At 50.9% G+C, this 23,691-nt stretch overlaps 1 protein-coding gene across 6 annotated transcripts in view; it reads left to right on the top strand.

Moving 5' to 3' along the window:
* The window catches only part of EXOC6B (exocyst complex component 6B), a 305,538-nt gene extending 287,413 nt beyond the window's left edge, over positions 1–18,125 (top strand). For all 6 annotated transcript variants that reach the window (XM_087737075.1, XM_087737074.1, XM_087737072.1 and 3 more), the window contains 2 exons: positions 12,442–12,554; positions 17,671–18,125. In XM_087737075.1, coding sequence (XP_087593201.1) covers positions 12,442–12,554; positions 17,671–17,797 — 240 coding nt within the window. In that variant the 3' untranslated portion in view covers positions 17,798–18,125. The remainder of the gene's footprint in view (positions 1–12,441; positions 12,555–17,670) is intronic.
* Positions 18,126–23,691: the final 5,566 nt, after the last annotated feature.

Below are 23,691 nucleotides of genomic sequence, written 5' to 3'. Positions count from 1 at the left end.
TCCTCCATCCCCTCATCCCTGCCCTTTGCATCCCCTGCCTTGGGCAGAGACCCCAGTGTCACCGGTTTCTTCTGCGCTGATGCTGGCTCCATCTCCTTTGGACAGGCTCCTGCAAGCTGTGCTGGAGTAAGTCTTCTCCTGGGAGGCTGGGGCAGGTCCCAGGGCAGAGAAGAGCCATGAGGACAGCAAATGGGGGGAACAAAATGCCCATTTTGCTCAAAATGTTTCCTCGGTGCTGCAGCACGAGCAGTTCTTGCATCCCCCCAGCTCCCCCTTTGCTGTCTGCTGGGGCGAGGACGTTTCTCTGGGTGAGGACCAAACCCGTGAGAAATAAACGATGGGATGCATGAAACCACATCTTGGTGTCCCCATCACCCGCCCTTCCCAAATCCCCATCTCCTGTTGTGTTCCTCAAACCAAGATGCATTCCCCTCTGCAAAGGTTTTATTTTTATTTTATATTTGTTCCCCATGTGCCACCCGATCGAGGGGGATGCTGTCTGCTGGCTTTCTCCTTCACCCTGACCACCGCCAAGAACTTCATGCCACCTCCAAACGATGCTGCTTACCTCCTCAGCCCCTGCCCCTAATGAACATTAAAGAGGTCTATAATTAGGAAAGCGGCACGTTTCCAGCCTTGCAAGCAGAAAAAGGCCCTTTATCCAGCAAAGCAGCAGCAGAGCCAGCGCTGGAGCCGCGTGGTCCCCGCTCCGAGCCCAGACCACCCGCGGGTACCGCAGCCGTCCTCCCGCATCCCGCAGGTGTTTGAATCCTCGAAGCAAGCAAGCCCAATCTTTTTGTTTCCTATAGAAAAAAAAGCAAAGAAGGAGTTCCAGGTCTGAGCCTGCCTCCTGCAAAGCCAGGCAAGGGCACTGCAGTGTGTTTTCTGTTTACAGTAGAGCTTAAAGAAATAAGCATCAGTTACATAGGGGGAAAATGAGAACACAGTCAGATTGGACCCCAGGGCAAGGCTCGCCGAGAACAATAGATCTGCTAAACAAAACCGCCGAGGATAAGGAGGAAGTTATCATGAAAAGCAGGGGATGTATTAGTTTAGTTTTCGGTGTTTAAAAAAAAAAAAAAAAAGGTATTTCAAGCACTTGAACTTGAGCGTATCTGTTTCGCCGCCCAGACGCTCTCCTCTCGAACGGCCGAGTGACCCCTGCGGCAGGAATCGCCGCCGCCAGCGCGGATGCTGAGCTCTCCCTTCCCTTACATGTCAGCCGGGAGATGGAGAGGCGGCCGCCTCTGCCTCCCGTCACGCGTGCGTCTTGAGAATAAATGGGAGGACGGCGACGGGCTGCAATGCTTTGCATGAAGAGGGCAGCCAGAGTTTAGGAGGCCGTGGCCTGAGAAAGGTTTCCTGCTGGGTGAAGGGACCGCCGGACCCGTTATCGCTCCTTGTTGCTCTTTTCTTTTTGCTTTTTCTTGGGTCTTTTGAGCAGAAAGCCGTGCAAGGCCTCCACGGGTCGTCCCCGCTCGTGGTGGGCACCCGGAGCCACTCGCTCCTGCGGAAGCTGCCGCAGAGCCTGTACAAAACTCATTGCATGCACTGGAGCAGAGGACGGCACAGGAGCTGCTCTAGCTCTCTCCTGTTCCCCCAGAGAGCTGCTTCTCCATCTCCTGCCCGTGCCGGTGCACAGCAGGCTGGTTCCCGGCGGCTCCCGGCGTTTCCATCGCTCCCCCTGCCCGAGGACGACGGGAGGAAGCGCGCCGATAACGCTTTTTAAATTTATAGCCGCGTTGCGCTGTAATGTTTAATCAAGGTTACGTGACTGTGTGCTGCCACGCAGGGTACAAGTTCAACGCAAGGTGAATCTTGTCTGAGATAATCTGAAAGTTCATTCGGAGGTGAAGGCAGCGGCAGCTTCTCATAGACCGGCTGGGGTTAGCGAGAGGTCACCTCGTTTTATTTTTTTTTTTATCCCCTTTTTTAATGTGTAAACAAAAGAAAAATGCAACTTTGCAGAGGACTTGGCATCAGCTGAGCAACAGGAAAAATAATTGTGGCGTGCTGGCCCCGCGGTGCGGTTTGGTACCCGGCGAGCGCCAGGCTGCGGGGCGCGGGGAAGGTGATGCCGGTGCCTTTAGGGACAGCGGGAGCGGTTTAATTCAAATATCATGGCTTTCTCCTACCGTGGAAAGGAGGGACCCTCATTGCTGTGCTCCGAAAGACACTGCTGGCTGTCCTGTCCCTGCTCCCCGCGGCTGGTGGGACCCCCCAACGGGGAAACCACCACGCGGTGCCCCTCACCGGGGTACCTGGGCATCCCGTCCTGGCTGCCGGTGGCACCAAGCGGGGCTGTATTGATCTGAAAACGCTGAGTTGTCTTCTGGGCAGACCCTGATCCCTCTGCGGGTACCTAGATTTGCTGCTGAACTGTCAGCAGGTGGGGAGCATTAACCCCTCCTGGCCCAAAATCCTTCTGGCTGTGAATACCTGCTGTGTCGATTAATTGGGAACATTTTCCCCTAAAAAGGTGGCATTTAAAGTGATTTTTTTTCCCCTCTGATACTGTAGGGTCGATGATGGAGGTGGTTTGTCTATAGGCTTGTTTGGAGGACCGCTGCTTTTCTCCCCTCTCAACCTGCTTTCCTGCATTTAGGGGGTTCTGTGCTTTTTTTGTGCTCTTGTTAACTCTTCTCCTTCCTTACCAAAGCATCCTGGACCTGCAGCTGAGATATTAGGATTTTCCATGTTATTTCTTAACGTTTTCTTCGGAGCTGCTGATTTTGAAGCATGGGTCAGGCAGGGCGAGTCAGGTAAATGCAGGAGGCTATATGCACCCGGACTTCAGCAGCAGAGAAGGTATTTCTGTGTACAAGGGGTACCCGCACGCACGATGCCATCATCTCCCAACCACAGAGCAGGGGGTCTTTTACCATTAGCAAAACCAGCTTCTCCTCCCCATAACAGCTTCAAAAATGCTTCTAAGAATAATTATCTACAAGCTGAGCGCTTCCCAAGCATTGCATCCCAAATTCGGCCCCCATCACCTCGGATGCTGACCCCGAGGAATTAGCCGGGCTCCATCCTTGCCGGGTAGAGCGATGGACGCACCTCCCAGCTGTGCCCACCTAAGATCTGAGCCGGAGAGGCTACCAGGGAGATGCTTCTAAAGGAGACATCTTTGCTTCGGGAATGAATCCCCCTTTGTGATGGTTAAATGGAAAGGCAAAGTGTTATTCAATAGCGGTCCCTGGAGAACGGTCTTCCGAGGCTTTTTCATTTCTTTTGGCCGCTGCCCAGTATTGTCTCTTTGTCTTACGCAGATTGTAGGATCTGGAGGGTAGAAATACAGTCATCTTCTCTGGGCAGAAAGCACCATGCAAACTTGCGAACCTGCATGGAGAATTTGATGAGTCTAAATAATTATTTTTATGAGTGCAAACTGACTACTAAATCCAGCAGGACAGAGTTTCCTTTTGTTCTTTTGGCCATTCATAAAATCCCCCGTCTGGGCGGTTATCGCTAGAACCAACTGATTTTATTCCGAAACATTGAAATCCTAGTGGTTTTGTACCAAATAATTTTCATGCCTTGTTCTTTTTTTCAAGCAGCATTGCACAGTGCTTTGCAATGGTCAGAGAAACTTGGGATTTCCCTAGAATTCAGTTTATCTTCCCGGCGGGCAAGCCTCCAGTGAATGACTAAAGCCCTGATCCTGCACCATCAAAGTCAGGAGGAGCATGAACAAAGCTGGTAGGGACTTTCCAGCCATCGTCAAGACTGTCACCGTAACACGATGTGCTAATCCTCAGCATCCCCACCCTTCGCTCTTGGGCCGCTTTGCGCCACTTCTCTTGAAGCCTGACAGCCTTTCGTGGCTCCTTCATGTGGTTTCGTGTCGCAGGCTGGGAGGAGAAGGTGGATTCCTCAAAGCCATATTTAACTCAAAAGGGAGTTTTTTTGCCATAAGTGCGGACGTCAGCTACAATCAGAAACACAACATTTTTTGGGTAAAATTGTGTTTGTTAAGATTTTAACGAGACCCATGGAATAAATATCTTCTGAAACAGTAGAAAAGGCAAACCGTGTAATTACAGCGTTACTTCAAAGCAGGTGGAAAGCCGGAGGTTTTCCTCCTAATAAACGATGAACATTTGGAGATGGAAAACCAGAAGACCTTTCTGCGCACACAGTGCAGGCAAAAAGCTTTCTGGAGACCTTCTCCTGGAAATCTGATGTAAGAAATACAAAAACCTATAAACAGGCAATAATACCAATCTGAAAATAATCCAGACTGGACAGATAAGGACTTTGTTGGTCTCAAACCTTTCTCCGTTACGTACTGTCCCATCTGCCATAAATCTTTCCAGGTTCTGCTCATGTTTTTTCCAAGAACTGTTTCACTTTGCAGAGATAAGTAAGCAGAAAAAAAAAAAAAAAAAAAAAAAAAAGGAAAGATAAAATTGCTGCCTTAACTTGCAAAATCAATCCAGTTAAAGTGTGAGATGAGGAACCTGGAATGGGTTCTCCTCCCTCCAGCATGAACATTTAGGAGGAAGGACAGCCCCGGGTGCGACATCTGCCCAGGAGACCTGGAAGGGTCACTTGAGCATAGAGTTCTTGTGCCTTGCAGAGAGGTCCGAGCAGGCTGGACAGTACTCTCTGATCTACAGTAACTCCTAGAAGTCCATCCCTCTCTTGCAGGCAGGTCTGGTAAGCACCTAAAATAAGATTGACCTTCCCTGAGTTCCTTGTACATCAATGCCTTGGCTTGTGCATCGCGTTGGCTTACGCAGCATCAGGTTACTACGGGTGCCATCCACCCCCTCGCGCAAAGTACACTCAATACGTAAAGCAAATCTTAGTTTCCAGTGAAACTGGTGACAAACCTGCTACTGCTTTCATTTAGGCCACGATTTTACCGTCCATGTCTTTCACAAGTAAATGAACAAACATCATGTTCCAATTCCTGGTGCCTTTTCTTCTTAGTAATGCTATTGTCCAAACCCACGTCTCCCCATGGGTTAGAGTATTTCTTTCTCTTTCAGTATTACTTTCCCACGAGGCATAATTGAAACCTCACCAAAATAAATTATTTTGAATGTACTTGTCTGTGGCTGCTGATGTTGGAAACTCTTTGGGCTTTTGTACTCCGTAACAATTACCTGCTGGCTGGCGGTAGGGACTGCTCAGCTGGTGGTGGGGATGGGTCATGGGCAAGCTTAGGCATGGGCAAACTGGGAATTGGCACTGGTTTGGATTCAGTAGTTTCTTGTGCTTATATGGAGGTACCCAGCAGGACCAGGTCTTACCTGGGTGTTTTCTTGTCCTGCTGGAAGCATCTTAGTGGGTTTAGGTGGGACAATGGTAGGACCCAAGTGCTGCCTTCCTCTGAGCCTCTTGTTGTCACCTTTATCAAAGGAGCTGTGGTGTTAAATCAGCAAAATGAGCTTTTTCAAGAAAAGATTTCAGAAGGTTTATAAGCTAATGGTGTGATTCCTTGCAAACTGAAGCACGGCTGGTTTGTAGAAGGCGTCAGGTCAAAGGCTGCTCATTCTGTGTGCTGCCCGCAACAAAGACTGGGGAAGAGGAGCATCAGACTTAAAGGTTATAAGGATAAGGAGGGATAAGGGAGCTTTTTAGAGCTGGGTTCAGCTTGATTCTGAAAACATTCCCTCCTCCTGCCCCGAGAAAGCAAGAGCAGTTGCTCATGAACATGACCCTCAAGAGGTTTCAGGGCAGGAGTGATGCCTCCAGCTGGGAAACCCCCAAAGCCAACCTAATTAACACTTCTCTGTGCCCTGGCATCCAGGGGACATAAAGCTCATCACAAAAGCTTGACCATAAACCTGTGGCATAGCTGTCCCTTCCATGTTGATCTGAACCTCCCCCAAAACCCCACCACAAGGAATATCTCAGGAAGATCTTGTCTAGACCGTGCTTTTGCTAAGAAAGGTTGGCCAGATGATCCTTGAGGTCCCTTCCAACCTGGTATTCTATGATTCTGTGATCTCACACACCCACTGTTGGCACCACCTAGACCCAGGCCAGGCTCCTCCAGATGCCTGGCTGTCTCCTGGTTTAAGATACAGCAAGTTGACTCTAATTCCCTTAGCTCAGTTGGATGTGAGAAATCGGGGATAATTGCGTTTGAATTTGTTGAAACAGGTTGCAAGATTTGCCAGCTAATGGTGTTGAGTCGTCTTTCCCTTTTCATCCTTCGGTGTGTATGCGTGCATGCTGATGGTGTTTGGTTTGGGGTTTTTTAATAGCAGTTGGTGCTTTGCAGTAGGCTTGTCAGCCGGTAACACCTCGCAGCCCGGCTCCGGCCGGCTCCAACGTGTGGTCCCTGAGTGCCACAGAAAGTCAACAGCTCCTAGTAGGGAAGAGTCTGTCTCCTGCTGTATGTGTGCTTGGAGGAAAAAGACCTAAAATTAAGGTAATTAATAGCTGCAGGGACATGAGAATTCCCTAATTTGGGCTTTTATCAAAGAGAAAGTTTAGTTCGTTCTTGGATATTTCCCACCAGCCCTCGCCATGTCTCGTTGCTGGTAGATCTACTGATGCTCTGGTGGTGTTGGCAGAGGAAAGTCCTTTTCAAGCCATCTTGATGCTCTGTCTTGTCACTGGGAGTAAATATTGTGGTGGGTAAGAGGGGAAGGGATGTTTGTTTCTGGGATAGAAGCACAGAACCATAGAACAGCCCAGGTTAGAAGGGACCTTGAAAGATCATCTGGTCCAACCTTTCATGGGAAGGGAAGCCTAGATGAGATGATCTAGCACCCTGTCCAATCACATCTTGAAACCCTCCAGCAATGGAGACCCTACCACATCCCCTGGGAAGCTGTTCCAGTGAACGACTGTTCTCCCTGTAAGAAATTCCTTTCTTATATTGCAATGAAATCTCTCCTGGTGCAACTTGGAGACATTACCCCTTGTCTTCTCCATGTAGCTCCTTGTGAAGAGAGAGCCTCCGTCCTCCTTGTAGCCACCCTTTAAGTACTGGAATACTGTGATCAGGTTCCCCCTGAGCCTTCACTTCTCCAGGAAGAGGAGACCTAGGCCTTGAAATAAAGTGAGGGTTAGTCTTCAGGATGGGGTTGCTTCTCCTTTCACCATCCAGTTACTCCATAGGCAATCTGGTGCAAGAGCCTCATGGCTCTGGTGATGGCTCTTTTACAAGTACTGATAGTTCATGTGGGATTTCAGCCCCCAAAAGTCAGGATATTAAAAAGCAAAAGGGCTGGGAAGACACAGACGCGAGCGCAGAGGTGATGACGGCTCTTTCGACCTTAACAGGACTGAAATGCATGTCTGTTAGCAACCAAATCCCTTCAGCAGGGACTGGAAAAAACAAAAACTTTGCTTGCCAGGGAGCAGAAAGATGTGGTTTCCATTTCTGGCTGGACTGCAGGCTGCCCTCGTGTCTTGGAGCAGCTCCGGTTGTGAACAGTTGTTCTTTGCTTTTAATTTGGATGAGCTTTGCTTCCTGCTCCAGGATGTAATATCATGTCCAGTGTCGTGGCGGGTCTGTCCCGGGAAGCTCTTCCCTCTGCTAACAGGGAATGATCACACTCCTCTTCTGGTAGACTTGTCCATGAGCCCAGAGTATTTGGTGCATCTCAAATGGTAGTCTCCTGCAGGTCAAAAGCATTTGGGTGCAACTCTGTGGATGCTCAGAGTGGTGCTGCATCAGTTCAAAAGAAGGAAAAGAAAAAAAACAGAAGAGCCAGGTGTTGCATGAAGTCAGGGAATTCAGGAATTTTCGTCTGTCCTGCAGAAACACTTGATCTTCATATCTTTGGCTTGAAGAGGGGAGGAGAGGTCCTTGGGGCCAAGAGAATCCCATATCTAGAGTTATCCCTGCAACATCATCCTGACTTCTCTGAGACAGGACAAGGGGGTTTTGCGTGGGTTTATTTTCATCTTAGAAAACATGGGTCTCCCTTTCCTGCCATCTTCTTTCTCTCTAGCCACGATGCATCACCTCCCAGGTTTGTGCAGAGCCCGCTGTGACACTGGTGCAAGTGTGCAAATGCTGGTGCTTGCTTTGATCTTGTTCCAGGGGTGCTGGCAGAGCTTGCAAACTGTGTTTTGAATCAGTTTGGATTCACATTACATTATTTCTGGCTTGGCTGAAAGAATTTTATCCAGATTCAGCGCTGTCGTCTTGTGTCAGACAGAACATACTGTCCCGCTTTGCTTCGCATCTGGAGGGAGAAGCTTGCAAAGTCATTGCGATGTCCCCGTTTCCTTTGCCACCGGCGTGCAACTAAGTCGCAACCGTCCCTTCCCTGCACTTGATGCGAGGGCTGTAAAAACATGCCTCTGCTTTGAAAAAAAATAACATTTTTGAAGAGTTTGAGACGGCGATATTACAAGGGGGGTGACAAGGAAGTGTTTTTTGAGGTGGAACCGAGGGAAACAGGTAGAAAGTGCTTCTCGGGCTGCCAAGGGAGCCTGGGGCAGAGCTGGGAACTGGTTCCCAGTTTAATTGTTTCTTTCCAGCATCACCCTTCCTTGCATCACCATTTGAGTAACAGTTCATATATGTGTATAAAAACAAATTTTTTTTTTAGTACCTTTCTTCTGGCGGCATATTCAAACCATTCTCCATTTCTTCGTTTTTATAAATATATACGTGAACCTCTCCCCGCTCTTGCGGCAAAGATGCTTCTCGTGCCGCGGGAAGCTGCAGGTTCGCAGCCCCGCTCTGCGCACACAGCACGTCTGCAGCTTTCTGAGCTTATTCCGCTTTCATATCATCGCGGTAAAAGCTCCTCGTTTCCCCCCCCCCCCCCCCCTTTGCCTTTCCCCCCAGTGTATGTCCTGTCGAGTTTGATTTATAGCCTTGAAAAGGAGACTCTAGTTTGAAGAATTAATGGTATTTGCATATTTTGTTTGGAATCTCCCCCGGCAGGCCCGCTGCAGCCCAGCGCCGCTGCGCAGGCAGGTTTTTCCTTTCCCTTTTTTTTTTTTTCAGTCGTTCAGATTTAGCAGCAGAGGTGAAAAGTTTAAACAGTAAAACCAATAAAACCACATTTATGTGACAGATAAATTGTTTTGAGACAGCTTGCCCTGAGCCGTCAGGCTTCCTCCTGCAAGACCTCTCTCCTACGGAGCACGACCCGCGGCAGAGCCCTGCAAGCGCCGGCGATGCCCTGCACCGCATGGCAGCTGGGGGCCAAAGGTGCCAGCCCCGGCTATCCTCGGACCTGCCTCGCCGGCAAGATTGATGTGGGCAAACAGTTGTAAAATACACAGGCTATCCGTCACTGTCGTGAGCCAGCCGGGGGGAGTCTGGCTATCCCAGTGCTCGGGGAAGGTCCAGCCCAGGGGGGGAGCGGATTTAGGATGGGGCTTGTTTAGAATCACAGAATCGTTTAGGTTGGAAAAGACCCTTAAGATCATCGAGTCCAACCGTTAACCCAGCACTACCAAGGCCACCACTAAACCATGTCCCTAAGCACCACGTCTACCCGGCTTTTAAATCCCTCCAGGGATGGGGACTCAGCCCCTGCCCTGGGCAGCCTGGGCCAGGGCCTGACAGCCCTTTGGGGGAAGGAGTTTTCCCTAATATCCAACCTAACCCTGCCCTGGCGCAGCTTGAGGCCGTTCCCTCTCGTCCCATCGCTTGTTCCTGGGGAGCAGAGACCGACCCCCCCCGGCTCCAGCCTCCTTTCAGGCAGTTGCAGAGAGCGATGAGGGCTCCCCTCAGCCTCCTCTTCTCCAGGCTGAGCCCCCCCAGCTCCCCCAGCCGCTCCTCCCCAGCCTTGTGCTCCAGCCCCTGCCCCAGCCTCGCTGCCCTGCTCTGGCCACGCTCCAGCCCCTCCATGGCCGCCTTGGGGTGAGGGGCCCAGCGCTGAGCACAGGACTCGAGGGGCGGCCTCACCAGTGCCCAGTACAGGACAAGTAAAAAGTCTCTCTCCATCTTTCCTATAAGCCCCCTTTAAGTACTGAAAGGCCGCAATAAGGTCTCCCCAGAGCCCTCTCTCCTCTGGGCTGAACAACCCCAACTCTCTCAGCCTTTCTTCACAGCAGTGGTGTTCCAGCCCTCGGGCCATTTTCGTGGCCTCCTCTGGACTTGCTCCAACAGGTCCATGTTAAAACAGATCCATAAAATAACTTACCCCGACCATCCCTTCATGCTGGTGCCAGCGCAACGGGAGGTGTGGTGGTGCACCTTCAGCACCGGCAGAGCCTGGCAGCCTCGTGCGGGAGCTGCGCTGCTTCAGCCAGCTGAGCTGAACTGAGTTGGAGCAGAGCTGAAGCAAAGCTGTGGGATGGGGATGGCCGTCGGGCCAAGGACTGTGTGCCATGCCAGCCTCATCACCTGGCCCTGGTGGGACTGCCAAGCGTTGGCTCGGGCCCCCAAGCTGGAGGGCAAGGGCTGAGCTGCCCTAGGCAGCCGTTCATCTGACTTTTGCGTAAAAATCTCCCCATGCTGCATTGGCCACGCTCTTTCAGAGACAGGCATGGGAGATTTCTCCGTGCCCTTTCCTTACCCATCCTCTGAGCTCCTGCACAGTTCCCCGAGCCTCTGCTGTCTCCCCAGGCCTCCTGTTCATAACACCTCCTGATGCTTTTTATTTTATCTTCTCCTAACCCACTTCTAATCATTGCCTTTTTATTTTGGTTCTCCTTTTGTCCCTTTCTCCCAGGACTTTACTTCCACTCCCCATGAAGGGCTACCTGGACCTTTGACGGTCCGGCCATGCACTTTCTGTGGCAATAACTCGTGCTGCTTTGTCTGTGGTTTGCCAGAGGCACGTTCGGTCCCCCCGGGGCCACCAGCACGAGGACTTTGGTGCACTGGGGGGGATCCGATTTAGCCTGTACAGCCATGCAGCTTCCCCCCGCAGCCACCAAACCCGACAGAAGAGTTTTGGCCCCGCTGTGCTGTATGAAAAGAGCCTGTGAAATCATATTTAAGGTCGTCTCTTGAAGGTGCCCTTCGGAAAAAGCTCCTGCTGATGATGTTCAGCTCGGGTTTGTAGTTAACACAATGGACCCGCCGTACAAAGCCGCGCGGGACCGCAGGCTGGAAAAGCCCTCTGAGGTCCCGGCTAATCCGTCCCCCCCGCCAGCCTGGGAGATTGTTCCCGACCGCTTGTTTTCTTTGCCCTGACCTACATAGTCAAAAAGAATCTTGTTGCACATTTTTGTTTTGTACCTTGAGGTCTCGGAGGAGCCAAATCCCCTTCTTAGCGGGGCGGGATGCGTTGTTAAACAGTGCTGGAGTCTCCAGGAAAACCATGGAGACGCAGGAACAACGAGCCCTCTATGGTCCTCGCTCGGCTGCGGGATGGTCCTTCTTCTCCGGGCTTCTGCAGTGGGCACCGGGACGCACGGACACAGGCGATGAAGACGTCCACGCGCTTGGCAGCCTGTCCTGCGAAAGAGTGGTCACAGCAGCCCTCCAAGGCAGAAGGCTGGGGGGGGTGGAATGCAGCTGCTCTTAATTAATCTGTTTTAGATGATGGAGATGAAGGCTTCATCTCATACGTCCTCAGTTGTGCTTTCGTGGGTGGGCAGAGAGGCAAGTCCTTTCAGGGGTGATGAAGTCCTCATGTGGGAAAGACATGGGAGCTCCTGCTAGGTTTTTAAGGAAAATAAGGATGTGAAAGGTGGGGTGGAAGAGGGCATTTAGGAAACCTGGGCTGTAGTTTGCTCCTTCCTCACCTGGATCAGCTGGGAGTGGTGGGGCACTGAGGGGGTCGTTTGTAGAGGTGAAGGGCTTCAGGTGTGAATTTTGGGGGTCTGGAGCAGGGACTGTCACGGACGGCTGAATGAATCCGCTTTTTCCTTCCCCTGCTGCCAGGGGCTGGTGGTTTCTCTTACAAACGTCTGGAAACCACCTGGGACTCCCAGTCTCCTCTGGTAGCTGCGTTCACCCAAAATAAACCCTGGATGAGTTTATCTTAAGCTCCTGGATGGGTCCCATGCCCCCTCGAGGAGCTCTCGTCATTAGAGACGCTTACAAAGCACTTGGAAGATGCTGAGATGGAGCAAGCGTGATGAGAAATCCTTGTGGCATGGTTCAAACGATGCCGGGGGTTATTTGGGGACAGAAGAAGTTTGTGGTGACTTTGACCCCAAAAGTGCTCCCCTGCTGTAGCTGAGAGCATCAGGGTGCTGGGGTTCTTCGCCACCCACCTCTTTGGGGTGTCTCAGTCCTCATATCCCCTGTACTGCTAGTTCACCCCCAAAACAGAGATAACAGGAGTAGCAGGAGTCCACTATGGCTAAATTAATATAACCATTCATAAATTAACATTGACTATTAATAAATTAATAATTAAATAGGAGTAAGTGAATAATTAAATATTAGCAGCATAATACTAAATAAATTAATAAAGACTGCCAACCATTTTTTGCGGTTAACACCACCTGCCCAGGATCATTGCCAGCTTTCAGATAAAACACCTGCTCTCTCGCCAGCTTTTTAAAAACTTATATCTGTTTGTTTTTTCTTTCCGGCGGCTGCTTCAGCTCTTAGATCTGTTCATCCAGTGGGACTGGTCGACGTATTTGGCTGACTACGGGCAACCCACGTGCAAGTATCTTCGCGTGAACCCGACAACAGCCCTCATCCTGCTGGAAAAGTGAGTGCGGGTCCAGACACCCGGGACGGTTTTCAGCCCCATCTCGCTCCCGGCAAGCGCGTGTTTTAGCAGCTCATTCCATCACGTGCGGTGCCTGGACGGAGCAGCGTGGGGAGCAGGAGGCTCCTTGTGATCCAGTGAGCAAAGCCTTCACCCCTGGGTGGACAGTGGGAGCTCAAATAGAAAAATCCTATTTTATCCCACTAACCTGAATCCCAGGGTTTTTATCAAAATGCATTGACTGGGCTGAGGGTCTGTCTTTTTGCTTCACTCTTAAGCAGAGTTTTCCTTGTCTTACAACAGAATTCCACTTGTAAAGACGTGTCTCAAGCCCCCCAAAATCATTTCAAATTTGCTGGCCTGCAGGCTTGTCTAACTGCCCCAAGCCTGTCAGTGTTTAAGAGGCATTGGGCCAATGCCCTCAACCACGTGCTTTAACTTTTGGTCAGCCCTGAAGTGGTCGGGCAGTTGGACTACATGATCGGTGTAGGACCCTTCCAACTGAAAATATTCTGTCTTATCCTATCCTATCCTATCCTATTTATCCTAGCCTATCCTATGCTATCCTATCCTATCTCCCTTCTGTTGGATCCATGGAGAGAGGATCAATTGCTAAAAGCCCAGCTACGGGCCGGGGACAGTGTCTTGGGGTGGCTGTGTGCTCCAGGGCTTGCCCTTAGCAAGGACATGCTCTTTGATAAGGCTGAATCTGAGACTCTTTGGAGCCTGTAGTTCACAGGCTTTGCACAGCTTCAGCCCAAGCCCTGGAGCTGTGCCGAGGAGCAGCGCCGGGACACGCCAGTCGAGCGCTGCGTGGCCTCTGCGGGGCTTTGGGATCCCTCCTGACGCACAGCGAGGAGGCTTGTGCCAGTCCTACGAGCCAGCAGCAAGGAAGGAAAGCCCATGAGTTTGCTGCAGACCCAAAGAGGGGGATTTACTTCACTTGTAACCCCTCCAGCACATGGGAGAGAAGTGCCACCAGTCACCCACCCTGCCCGTGGTAGGAGGTGGCCCAGATGACCCTTTCTCTGGTAGACCTCCAGGCTCTCGCTGGGAGGATCAGCCCTACTCCTGCCCCTTTGCTGCCATCAGACCTCACAGCTGGTCTTCCAGCTGATCTGACAGAGAAGTAACCTGCCAAAAACGATAATTAATAATTTTCCAAGCAGCTCATGCCATGGGCACTCCACTGCTAAGTCTTGCATGGAGGAGCAGGCAGGATCAGCGAGTTTGCAGTTAGATTGGGTTAGGTCTACCATGAAATCAGACGCTTAGGAGGAGTCTGAGTTGGTTTTGGAGTTCCTCTCTTTCTCAGTTGCTTGCAGAGGAGGAGGTGACTTGTTTATAGTTGGGGCTACACTTTTAGAAGACCAATCTTGGTGTGTTGCTGAGTTTTGGAGTTACGTCTGTATTATCTGTGGTCCACGTAACTGCACCACCTCCTCTCCCGCCAATATGGTACACAGGGACTAAACTTAGGTAGTTGTTGTGTAAAGCACTTTTATACATTATAGCATTGTTTTTATATACATATTTCTATGTGCTGTGTAATATGTTGTGTTATTTGCAACATATTTGCAACCTGACATCCATGATGGAAAAGCGTGAGGTATATTGAGAGCTATCAATAAAATGGTAAAAATTGGAGAGCTTGGACATGAAACAGCTGGAGGAGCCAGGGAACTGGGAGCGGCAGTGAGCTGGGATCCGTGGCAGTCGCTGGGAAGGCAGTGGGACAGCAGGAGGGCGGCTCCATGCTCCTGGCCATATTCCCCAGGTAGTACTTGAGCGTACAGCATCCGTGCTCGGTGCTGGTATTAAAAAGCCCCAAACCCCAGCTGGGCTTGCCAGCCTTCTCCCCGAAAAGGGCCTCATTTGAAGGGCAATCTTCACTTGTCCGATTTGCTTTCCGGAGGCAGCCCCGGTGGAGTCACTGGCTTGGCACTTTCATCTCCTGCATCCTCGTGGCGTGGCATCGCCGGCATGGCATCGCCGGCATGGCATCGCCTGCATGCTCCGGCAGACTCTGCCCTGTCGCTGCTTGGGCTTCAAGCCCTTTGGGGAGTCTCCATGCATCATCCACCAGCTCCAGCTCCCCCAAGACTCTGCACTGACCTGGCCATAGCTTCAGGCACGCCTGCTCCCCCCGCGCTCCGAGCCCACCTCCCCAGCCCTCTCCATAGGCAGCCGAGCTTTGCCGACAAGGCGATGTGAAATTCTGATCCGCTGGTTCGTTTTGTAACTTGTTTTCATCATTATCTCTTTTCCTAATCACACATCTCTCATAGGATATCACGAGTGTAAGTATGCTGCTTGCTTGGGCTTTTACCCTCACCTTGCAGTGACTTTATTGTTTGATTTAAATGGAGCACTAAATGATCTAAATGCAAGCTGTCTTTGAAACAGTTCCCTCTGGTAACTTTATCGTCTCAAATGCACTAATTAGAGCTAAAAGAGGAGCTTTTACTCTGTTGCTTTTTTCCTTATAGATTAATTTAAACAAAGCTTGGCTCTATTGAAGGTGGTGTTTGTTGACAGGGGTGGGGACAGCACTAAGCTCTCTCTTTCCCTTCCTCTTACTTTTAATTCTTGGGCTAACGCACAGGGACCGTGTTACAAAACCGGGCTCGGTTCTCCCAGGGCTCTGCAGGCACATGCTTAGAGAAATAAAAGTATTGATCCTCCAAAGAGCCGCTGAGCTGCTCGGAAGCATTGCTTCCCTCTTTCAAAGCTGATATTCTTGGTGTCTGGATGCACCACTTGATCAGGGACTGGGTTTTTACTATAGCCAAATGCTGGAAAAGAAACAGGCTGGCGTTTCAGAACACCTCGACACCAACCACGTTATAGGGCAGCTCCAGGAGCGGAGCCAGCGTGGTCTCCTGAAGCAGATCTGCAAGCTCAGCCTCTCCCAGGGATGCAGCCGCTGCCAACGCTGCCTGGTCCCTGGCACTGCACACCCAAATTCCGCAGGATTTTGCGTCCCATAGGCAGCTTCATTCATTAATGATACTTAATAGCTTACTGCCTCTACCTTCACGTGATGTCTGAAGATACCGGCAGCTCCCGTCCCTCCCGGACACTTATCCCCGCTTTAACAGATCCACCTACGTGGGTTTGTCGTGGGATCAGTACTCTGACTGTGAGGCTTTTTCATCCCAATCCAGTAGCTTTATCCATGCAACTCCTTTCTAATCATTCAAACACGTGCAAGGGTTTTCTTGCATACAACGTGCGTTCCTTCAAAAACGTTTCATGGACCTGAACAGGTCCCACGGCATCAGGGATGGCTCCAAGGATGCCCAGGGTGAGAGGGCTCTTAGGGCAGAGGGTGCTCTGCTGTGAATTCCCCCCGTGTTACCGGGGGGGTAGCTGCAGCAGGCAGCGATGGGCAGGGATGGGTACAGCTCTGGGTGGAGGTTTCTGAAGGTACAGGTTTACTTTCAGCACCTCTGATGTCCTCACATAGCCTCTGCAATAGAAACAGAGCTCTCAGCCCTCCTGGTGAAGTGGTTTGAAGCCGGCTGGAGCCGTACAGCACTGCCGGAGGAACGGGTGTCCCGCGGGAGGACGGTTATTGCCAAAATTCATGATCCTGTGACACCTCTAACCCGTGCGACTCAAACGCCCCGCTTCCCATCGGTGCGATCGCTCCCTGGTTCTCGCAGCGGAGCAGCTGGCAACCTGCTTTGGTTAAAAAAAAGAGAAAGAAAAAAAATAATACTTGTTTTGCTGAATAAAAGTGCTCCAAGCTATCTTGTTACTGTTGGGAAAGCAGCTCGATTGTAATCCTGTGTCTTTGGGCACTTATAACTTTAGCAAATTAGCCTTTGGGATAAAGTTGTTATCCTTGTTTCCAGTTCCAAGCTGGATGTTTTTGGGAACATTTCAGATTCCCTTTGGCTCTTTTTAGGAAGACCGAAGCATGAAAAACCTTAGATTTTTTTTTTTTTTTTTGATCCATTAAATAAGTTTCAAGAGGTTTGATTTGTGCTCAGTTAACTCAAAAACCCCGGTTTGATAAAGTGCCAACTTCCCAGGGACTATTCGCGCCGTGTCCCCGTCACTTTAATGCTTCATTTAGGTCCCCAAAGCTGAAAATACAGGTTTATGTGACTCGTCCAAAGCCATCTGTCTCTGCCAGATCTGATTCACAGAGAAAATAATTTACAAATTGTGATATTATAAAAGAGCGGTGCCAGCTGAGAACCAGCGGGTTGGATGCTGAGGCTGATACCTTCAGGAGCTGTTGGAGGGTTGACCCTGGTGGGGTGGTTTCCCTTCCCAGCACATGCCCTGCCTGCGTGAAGCTAACGCTTGGAGCGTGCAAGGAGACTTGTCCCCCCCCAACATACGCATCCGCGAATGCAAGCGTGCATGAACCCCCGGCTTTGCATGGCGGAGAGAGATGGAGCTGCACCAGCTTCGCCGTCAGGTCCCATCCCACCACCCCCTCTTCTTGTCTCTGGCTTTTTGGAGACCTCATGGAGACCAGTGCACTACTTCGTGTATTAAATGTGATTTTAAAAAACTAGAAATCTCAAGAGGATTTTTAAATTGAGGAAACCAGTGCTGGATTCCTTCCTTTAATATAAATTATATTATATTGTATAATATTTTAAGTTCACAACTCCGAATCTTTCCGACTGCCACAAAAACTGCATCTCTTGGCCGCATGCAATGCACTGTTTCCAATAAGAAGCCTTAATGCTGTGGATTTGATGCTAATTTTTTTATTTCCTCCTAATATCACAGTGTTGTCATTTACCACTTCATGAGGTGACATGGGGACGTAGCAAAAGCTGTTTGGAAGGGGAGAACAAGAGGCTTTAGGGTTTCACGTGTTTTGGCATTAGAGATAGACCCTACGGTGACATTGATTGGGATTTGTGGGGTTTAAAGCAAAACTGCAAACTGTGTGAAGCCTGCACATGGCTTGGTATGCCAGTCTTTACACAAATACATGATAAAAATTGGGGTAGAGCCTTTAGATGCAGTCACCTCCTCTCTCTATCAGAGCCTGAATACGGGCACTTTACATGCGATTCCTTCGTGGGGCTTGGGTGCACCGTTGAGCAGCGATACCTGTGCCATAACCTGTTTCTGCTCTGCGCAGGATGAGAGACACGAGCAGAAAAAACAACGTTTTTGCCCAGTTCCGGAAAAACGAGAGGGACAAGCAGAAGCTGATAGACACCGTGGCCAAGCAGCTCCGCAGCCTGATCAACAGCCATCACTCGTGAGGGACTCGGGGACCTCCTGCCCGCGCCGGTCCCTGCGCCGCAGCCTTCCACATGCCTGGACTTGGGATTCTTGTTCAAAGAGAATATATGTATTTTTTTATTCACCTGTATAGTATTCATGAAACCTACCCTAATGACAAAATGTCCCTTGTTAAACAATCCCGGGGAAGATAGGCGGCACTGCTCGTGAAGGTGGTGTCCGGAGTTTCCTATTATAAACTCCTATTTTCAGGGGTTTATAAAGTGACGGTAAATCCTGAAGCCTGAGAGAGAAGTTAGCACCCAGACTATTTTTTTTTTATAAGCCAAATTGAAAGAATCAGTCTGACTTCCTTTTGTTAACTTATTCAGCCGCAAAACAAATGAAAACAAAACATACAGGGAGGAGTTGTGGTTTCAGGTTCTTCTTGCAGGCTCCGGTAAAAGGAGCACGTGTTTAGAAAGAGGGTCACCCGTTAGCTTGTCTTGCCAACTTGCGTTTTGGATTTAGGTAGGAAAAGAGGCAAACTGATTTCCCAACTTTTCTCCTCCTTTTCCTGGAAGGGCTGATTTCCGCCGTAGGCTGCAGAGCGCTGGAGCTGCAACCCTTTCCCGCGCGTCTGTAATCAGCATGGCCACCCCCTGAGCTCCACCTCTGGGACCTGCCGGTGTCTTTTGGACCTGCACTGAATGTAGAAGGGCTTTGAGAGCTGCCTCATTCATTAGATTTGGAAAGGGAGAGTGGGAAGGTGGCAGGGTGTGCTGCGGTGCTGGTCTGGCGCTGGGATGCTGCTGCTCGCATCCAGCACGGTTGGGTAGCAGGGCAGGAGGGATGCTCGGCAGGGACGGTGCGAAGGCAGACTGGGCTCTCCCGGTGTCCAGGGCACTCTGTTCAGGTTTTTTTTCCTCTCCTTGCACCTCTTTTCCATGCTGATGTCCCGTCTTCCCTCTCCTCCTGACACGGTGCAATGGGGTGAAGGCCCCCTGCTTCCCACGTGTGCTCTGGCTTGCGCCGTGCGAGGAGCAGCCCTGCAAACTCGCCGCTGGCCAGGACAATGAGGAGGAACCTCCTGGAGGTCCCCGAAGCGGAGGCAGCAGAAGATGCCCCATGGAGCAGCGTCCCTCAGCAACCCCCGCCTCAGAAATGCCTATGGACAAAATTCCCCTCTCTGTTCTGGAGGTGCCCAAATATCCTCTGCTCAAATCAAGACAGCCTTTGAGGAGGACGGTGACGGTAATGCTGCCAACAGGACTTTAATCCCAGGGTTCAGGTTACAGAGAGAGGGGACTTTCACCCTTATCTTCTCATTACCCTTTTGACTCTGATTACTGCAGGTGAAAGCTTTTCCAGCTGGTTCCCCCGCCTCCCAAACGCTGGTGTTAAAGGGAATTAAAATCTTCTTGGGGTGCGTTACAGCCCTGCCGGTGCTGCCTCAGCAGGGGCGCGAGCCGTGCCCGTTTCCTACCCTGGTTGGAAGGCGGTGGGTGCCCAGCTCTCCGGCCGCTTCTGGAAGTGGGGGGGTGTTGTGCCGCCCTGCGGAGCGAGGTGCCTTCTCCTTCCCCTCCCTCGGCGCAGACTCCAGAAGCTACGGAGGGGCAGGACTTGTTCGGACATCGCCGCATGGCATTTGCAGAAGAGCAGCAGCACTTTCCTGGTGCGCTCGGTCCCTTTGCTCTCTGGCCACTTTTTGCTGTGTGTTCCTTGCTTGGGGAGCCCTTCTGACACTCGGGCTCTGGATGCATGAAGGGGATGGTGCTTTATCTTCCCTCCTTGTTCCTCGGCAATACTTTTTTTTTGTTTTCTTTTGGTAAGGGTACGTGTTAATTAACCCTGAAAGTAAATAGGCACGTTGTCAGCAATGACCTCCTGGGGCTGTCGCCCTGTCCCAGCAGTCTCCAGCCACGAGGACCAGTGGATTATTTGCATTAATAGGAGAGAAGAGCCAAACCTGGCTTTACGATTCCTTGCTTTGGGGCAGGGATCAGATGTTACTTTCCTCTTAACACCTCTTTGAAGTACATGTTAGAAGGACGGAGGAAAAAGGCAGCTGAATGGAAGTTGGTGTTAGTGTGGCCAAAAAGGGATCATCTTCGTAGATATATCTGTATATGACCCAGCAAAGGCTTTCAGAGGAACAAGTGAAAATGAACTCAGTCCATTCCCTGCTGACGACCTCTTTCCTGCTCTCCGAAACGCTGGACCTGAGCGTGAACCAGCCTGGGGGCTTCGCCACGGCCCCTGTGAGCCCCAGGGGTCCCCAGCTCAATCTTGGCATCCCAAATCCTGCACAACTGAGAAGGAAAAATTGCCCACCTTGCCGGACTCTGATAGGAAACTCTTCCTTGCCAAATTACTGGGGAAAGGAAGCAGACTGGTCCTTATGGTCCTGGCGGGATGGGAGAGCCCTCTGGACACGATGTGTCCCATGAGCTACAGGACCACGGGACACTTCTATTCCTCCTCCCCATCCCTCAGCGGTGCCACCATGGGACAGACGTTGGGACAAGAATGCGAAGGGGGTGCACAAGCAGGTGGGATCAGCTGGTTCAAGCATCAGACCTGAGCTCCTACCCAGAGGATGGAGATTGAGACAAAAAACCCAGCTATCCGATGGCGACAGGAACAGGGGAAGCTTCAGTCCACGGGGCACGTCAGTTAAGGGCCATTAAATAGTAACAAGCACTTTAAAATCCTTCAGAATCAAGCTGCTACAGATGCTGGCAACGGCGTCACTGAGCATCAGCGAGCATGACAAATAAGGCACTCTGTCATTTCCAGTTTTTATTAGTGGGAGGATAGCCTGTCAAACACAATTTTTAATCGCTTTTGTCAGCCGCTGGCTTTGCTGCCGGGCGAGGCGGTGCTTTGCAGCTGGGAGGATTTTTCTCTCCTCCGTGCTGGGTGCGGGATGAAGGGAGGAGGAGCCGGCGCCGCTGGGCAGCATCGCCTCCGGACCCTGAGACCCGGGGAAGGGGCTTTCTGCTGCTGTGGGTGCGAGCAGAAAAAAGCATCCAGCTCCTGTCACCACCTTGAAATTCCATTTTTTTCCCCCAAGGGGTGACCCTACGTTGCATTGCGCAAGGAGTGCCTGCATAAAAATCCCCAAGCAGCTGGGTCTTGGGGCAAGACCTTGTTTCAGATGCTCCAGCCAGCTCCCAGCCTGCCCCATCCCACATCTGGGCTCTCCCACCCGTCTCCACTGAGCGTTAGTTAGGAGAGGAGTGACACGGCATTGCCATGCCTGCCCGGGATGGATTTCCTTGCTCCTTTAAGCTCTGCTCGGAGAGGCCGGGGTTGGGATCCTGCAAACCAGCTTCTGGCGCTCCGGACTTGCTGCTGGGAAAGTCAGACTTGGCCAAGGGAGAGATTCAGCGAGTTTCTGATTTCGGGAGGTCAAGCGCCTAACCACAAGTCACAGAACGGGATGAAAAATGGCATTTTGGTGCTCTGGTCCTAATTAACTTTTTGTTCCAAGAGATGCAGTTCCATCCCTTCAAAATAAAATTAATCTTTTAAACAGATTGCTTAAAAAGCCCTGGAAGACATTTAAAATCCCCTCTAAATCTCTTACTAATGATCGGTATCCTCCGATACGGATGGTATTGCTTATGAGGGAAAGGTTGTTGCTATAAATTTATAAGGGGGGGTGGGAAACAGGGGCAGAACCCGCTGCAGTAATCGAAGATTTGCAACCCCCAAACCAAATAATGCTGCTATTAACACCTCCATGTACATACATCGAACCTTCCTTAGTTTCTTTTTAAGCAGTGGCTGTGGAAAAGACTGGGTTATCCCCCCCTCTTCCCTATTTCAGCACCAGTGGGGAAAAAAAAAAATTAACAAAAAAAGGCAAGTTTGGCTTCCTGAGAAGCATCTGCACATCTTACCTTCTGTATTATCTTCAGGGGCTCTGCAAGGCAGCCCAGGGCTGGGGAGTAATTTTATATAAGGGCTCTAATGCGCTAACTTGCAGCCCAAAGCGTACCTATACCTTGGGGGGAAGGGCCGCCGTTAGCCATCAGCGTGTGTGCATGTGTGTGAGAGAGAGGAGGAGATTGTTCTGGGTGGTTTTTTATTCCTAGGGCTGGAGTTCAAGTCAGATGCTCTTAGCAATTTTGCACTTTGTCCTACATCCAACCGCAACGCCGGGCTCTGGTGGGGGGGCGAAGCTGGCTGATGCTTTGTTCGAGGGGCTGTTTTGGTTTTGTTTTCTTCAAAATTGGCTGCTTTTGTGCTGCTACAAAAATGGATGTTTGGGCAGAAGGCGTGGGCGTTTGCATGCTGGCCCCATACTGTTTGCAAGATGCTGGGAGGCAGTGTGGAAAACGGAGGCTGAGATGGAGCCGGGGCCGCGCCGGTGGCATCGGCTGCTGGCGGCACCTCCTGCGCTGAAGCTGGTTTTAGGGTCAAATCTTTTACCTCCTCGAGGTAGCCATGATGGGAAGTGGCTGAGGGAGGTTTGCGGTAGGTGTCCCTCCAGTATCCCTTCCAGCCAGTGTTCAAACCCCAGGCAGAGAAATCTTGTTTCTTGGTGGTTTCCTACCTCTCCGCCACACCTCCGTTTGGCTTTTCCCTTTAATTCTGGGTTGGGTTTGGTGCTTTTTCGGAGCATCAAGTGGTTTGGAGCATCGAACCGCCCTCCCTCGCTGGATGCACATCCCATCCCCCGATGCCACGGGGATGCAGGGGGTCCCTGTGCCCCGTTTCCTAGGGCTCCGTGGTGCCCAGAGACCCCCCCCGTGTCCCCCACCAGCGCCGCTCGCGTGTTTGTCACACCGCTGGGGAGCTCGAAGGGAGCACAACTCGCAAACAAATCTCATCGCAAATGACTTCAAGATGGGCCCGGCTCTGCTGTCAGCTGGGAAGGTTGTGCGTTTGAGGGCAGTGACCCACATACACCGTGCTCTGGGTGGGATTCACCCCAAAAACCACGGATGGAGAGAGGGGGGTTAGGCTGTGACAGGGGGACTGGTTGATTTGCTTCACCTCCAAAGCTGCTGCTGGTGCTGGTGCTGCTGCTGCTGCTCTGTCCCAAGCCCCGCTCGCCCCCGGGGCCACGCTGGGTGCTCAGGGCTGGGCTGGGGGGGCTTTGGCCGCAGCATCCATCCCACCCGCAGCTCCTCCGGCTCGGGGGCAGCACCCCAAAACCTCCGTGGGCGACTCGGGGTCGTGCTTCTGGAATCCAGGCTCCACCGAGTTGCTTTCTGCCTTGGCTCATCCCTCTGATTTTATTTTGACATGAAAACACACCCGCGCCCTCATCCCCATCCCTCCCTGTCCACTGGCTGCTTGTGTTGCCTTTTCTCTTTTTTTTTGGGGGGGGAAGGATGTGATTTTGTAAACTAATGTGGTGAAAACAGCTTTTTTTGCACAAGTCGTTGCACAATAAGGGGAAAATTTAGTAAATTAGGTTTAACTTTAAAGGGAACTTTTTTTTTTCCTTAAAACTCACTAGCAGAGCTACTGATTAAAAGAAGAAAAAGAAGAGATGGACTGATTAAAAAACGGACTGCATGGTTTACAGGTTAAATTGCGTTAGAAATTAGCATGTTGATTTTGACTGTACATTTATCCTATTGTAACTTCTATTAAACAATACAGCATATAACTGTTTAAATAAGTGCCTGCGCTCACTGTGGCTGTCTTCATCGCTGCGAAGGCACTGCCTTTGCCTTCACCTCACCGGAAAAAAATCCTAAATCCCATAAAAGCCAGAATTCAACATCCCTTTTGTACAACCAGCAAAGATTTGCTCCTGAAACACCCGGATTTATGGCTTGTCCCATGGGGAAACCACCCCTTAACGAGTGCTGGCTCCTGCACCCTGTGTTGCATTGCCATGCTGTGAGCTAAAGCCAAGTTTTGCCTAATTTGGTGGCTATTTTAATTGGTTTCTACCATAAACAAACATGAT

The sequence above is a fragment of the Nipponia nippon genome, unplaced genomic scaffold (assembly GCF_047370975.1).
Source record: "Nipponia nippon isolate SJK-2023a ecotype South Korea unplaced genomic scaffold, ASM4737097v1 scaffold_6, whole genome shotgun sequence".
NCBI classification, from domain to species: Eukaryota; Metazoa; Chordata; class Aves; order Pelecaniformes; family Threskiornithidae; genus Nipponia; species Nipponia nippon.
This window is presented reverse-complemented; position numbering and strand designations above follow the sequence as displayed.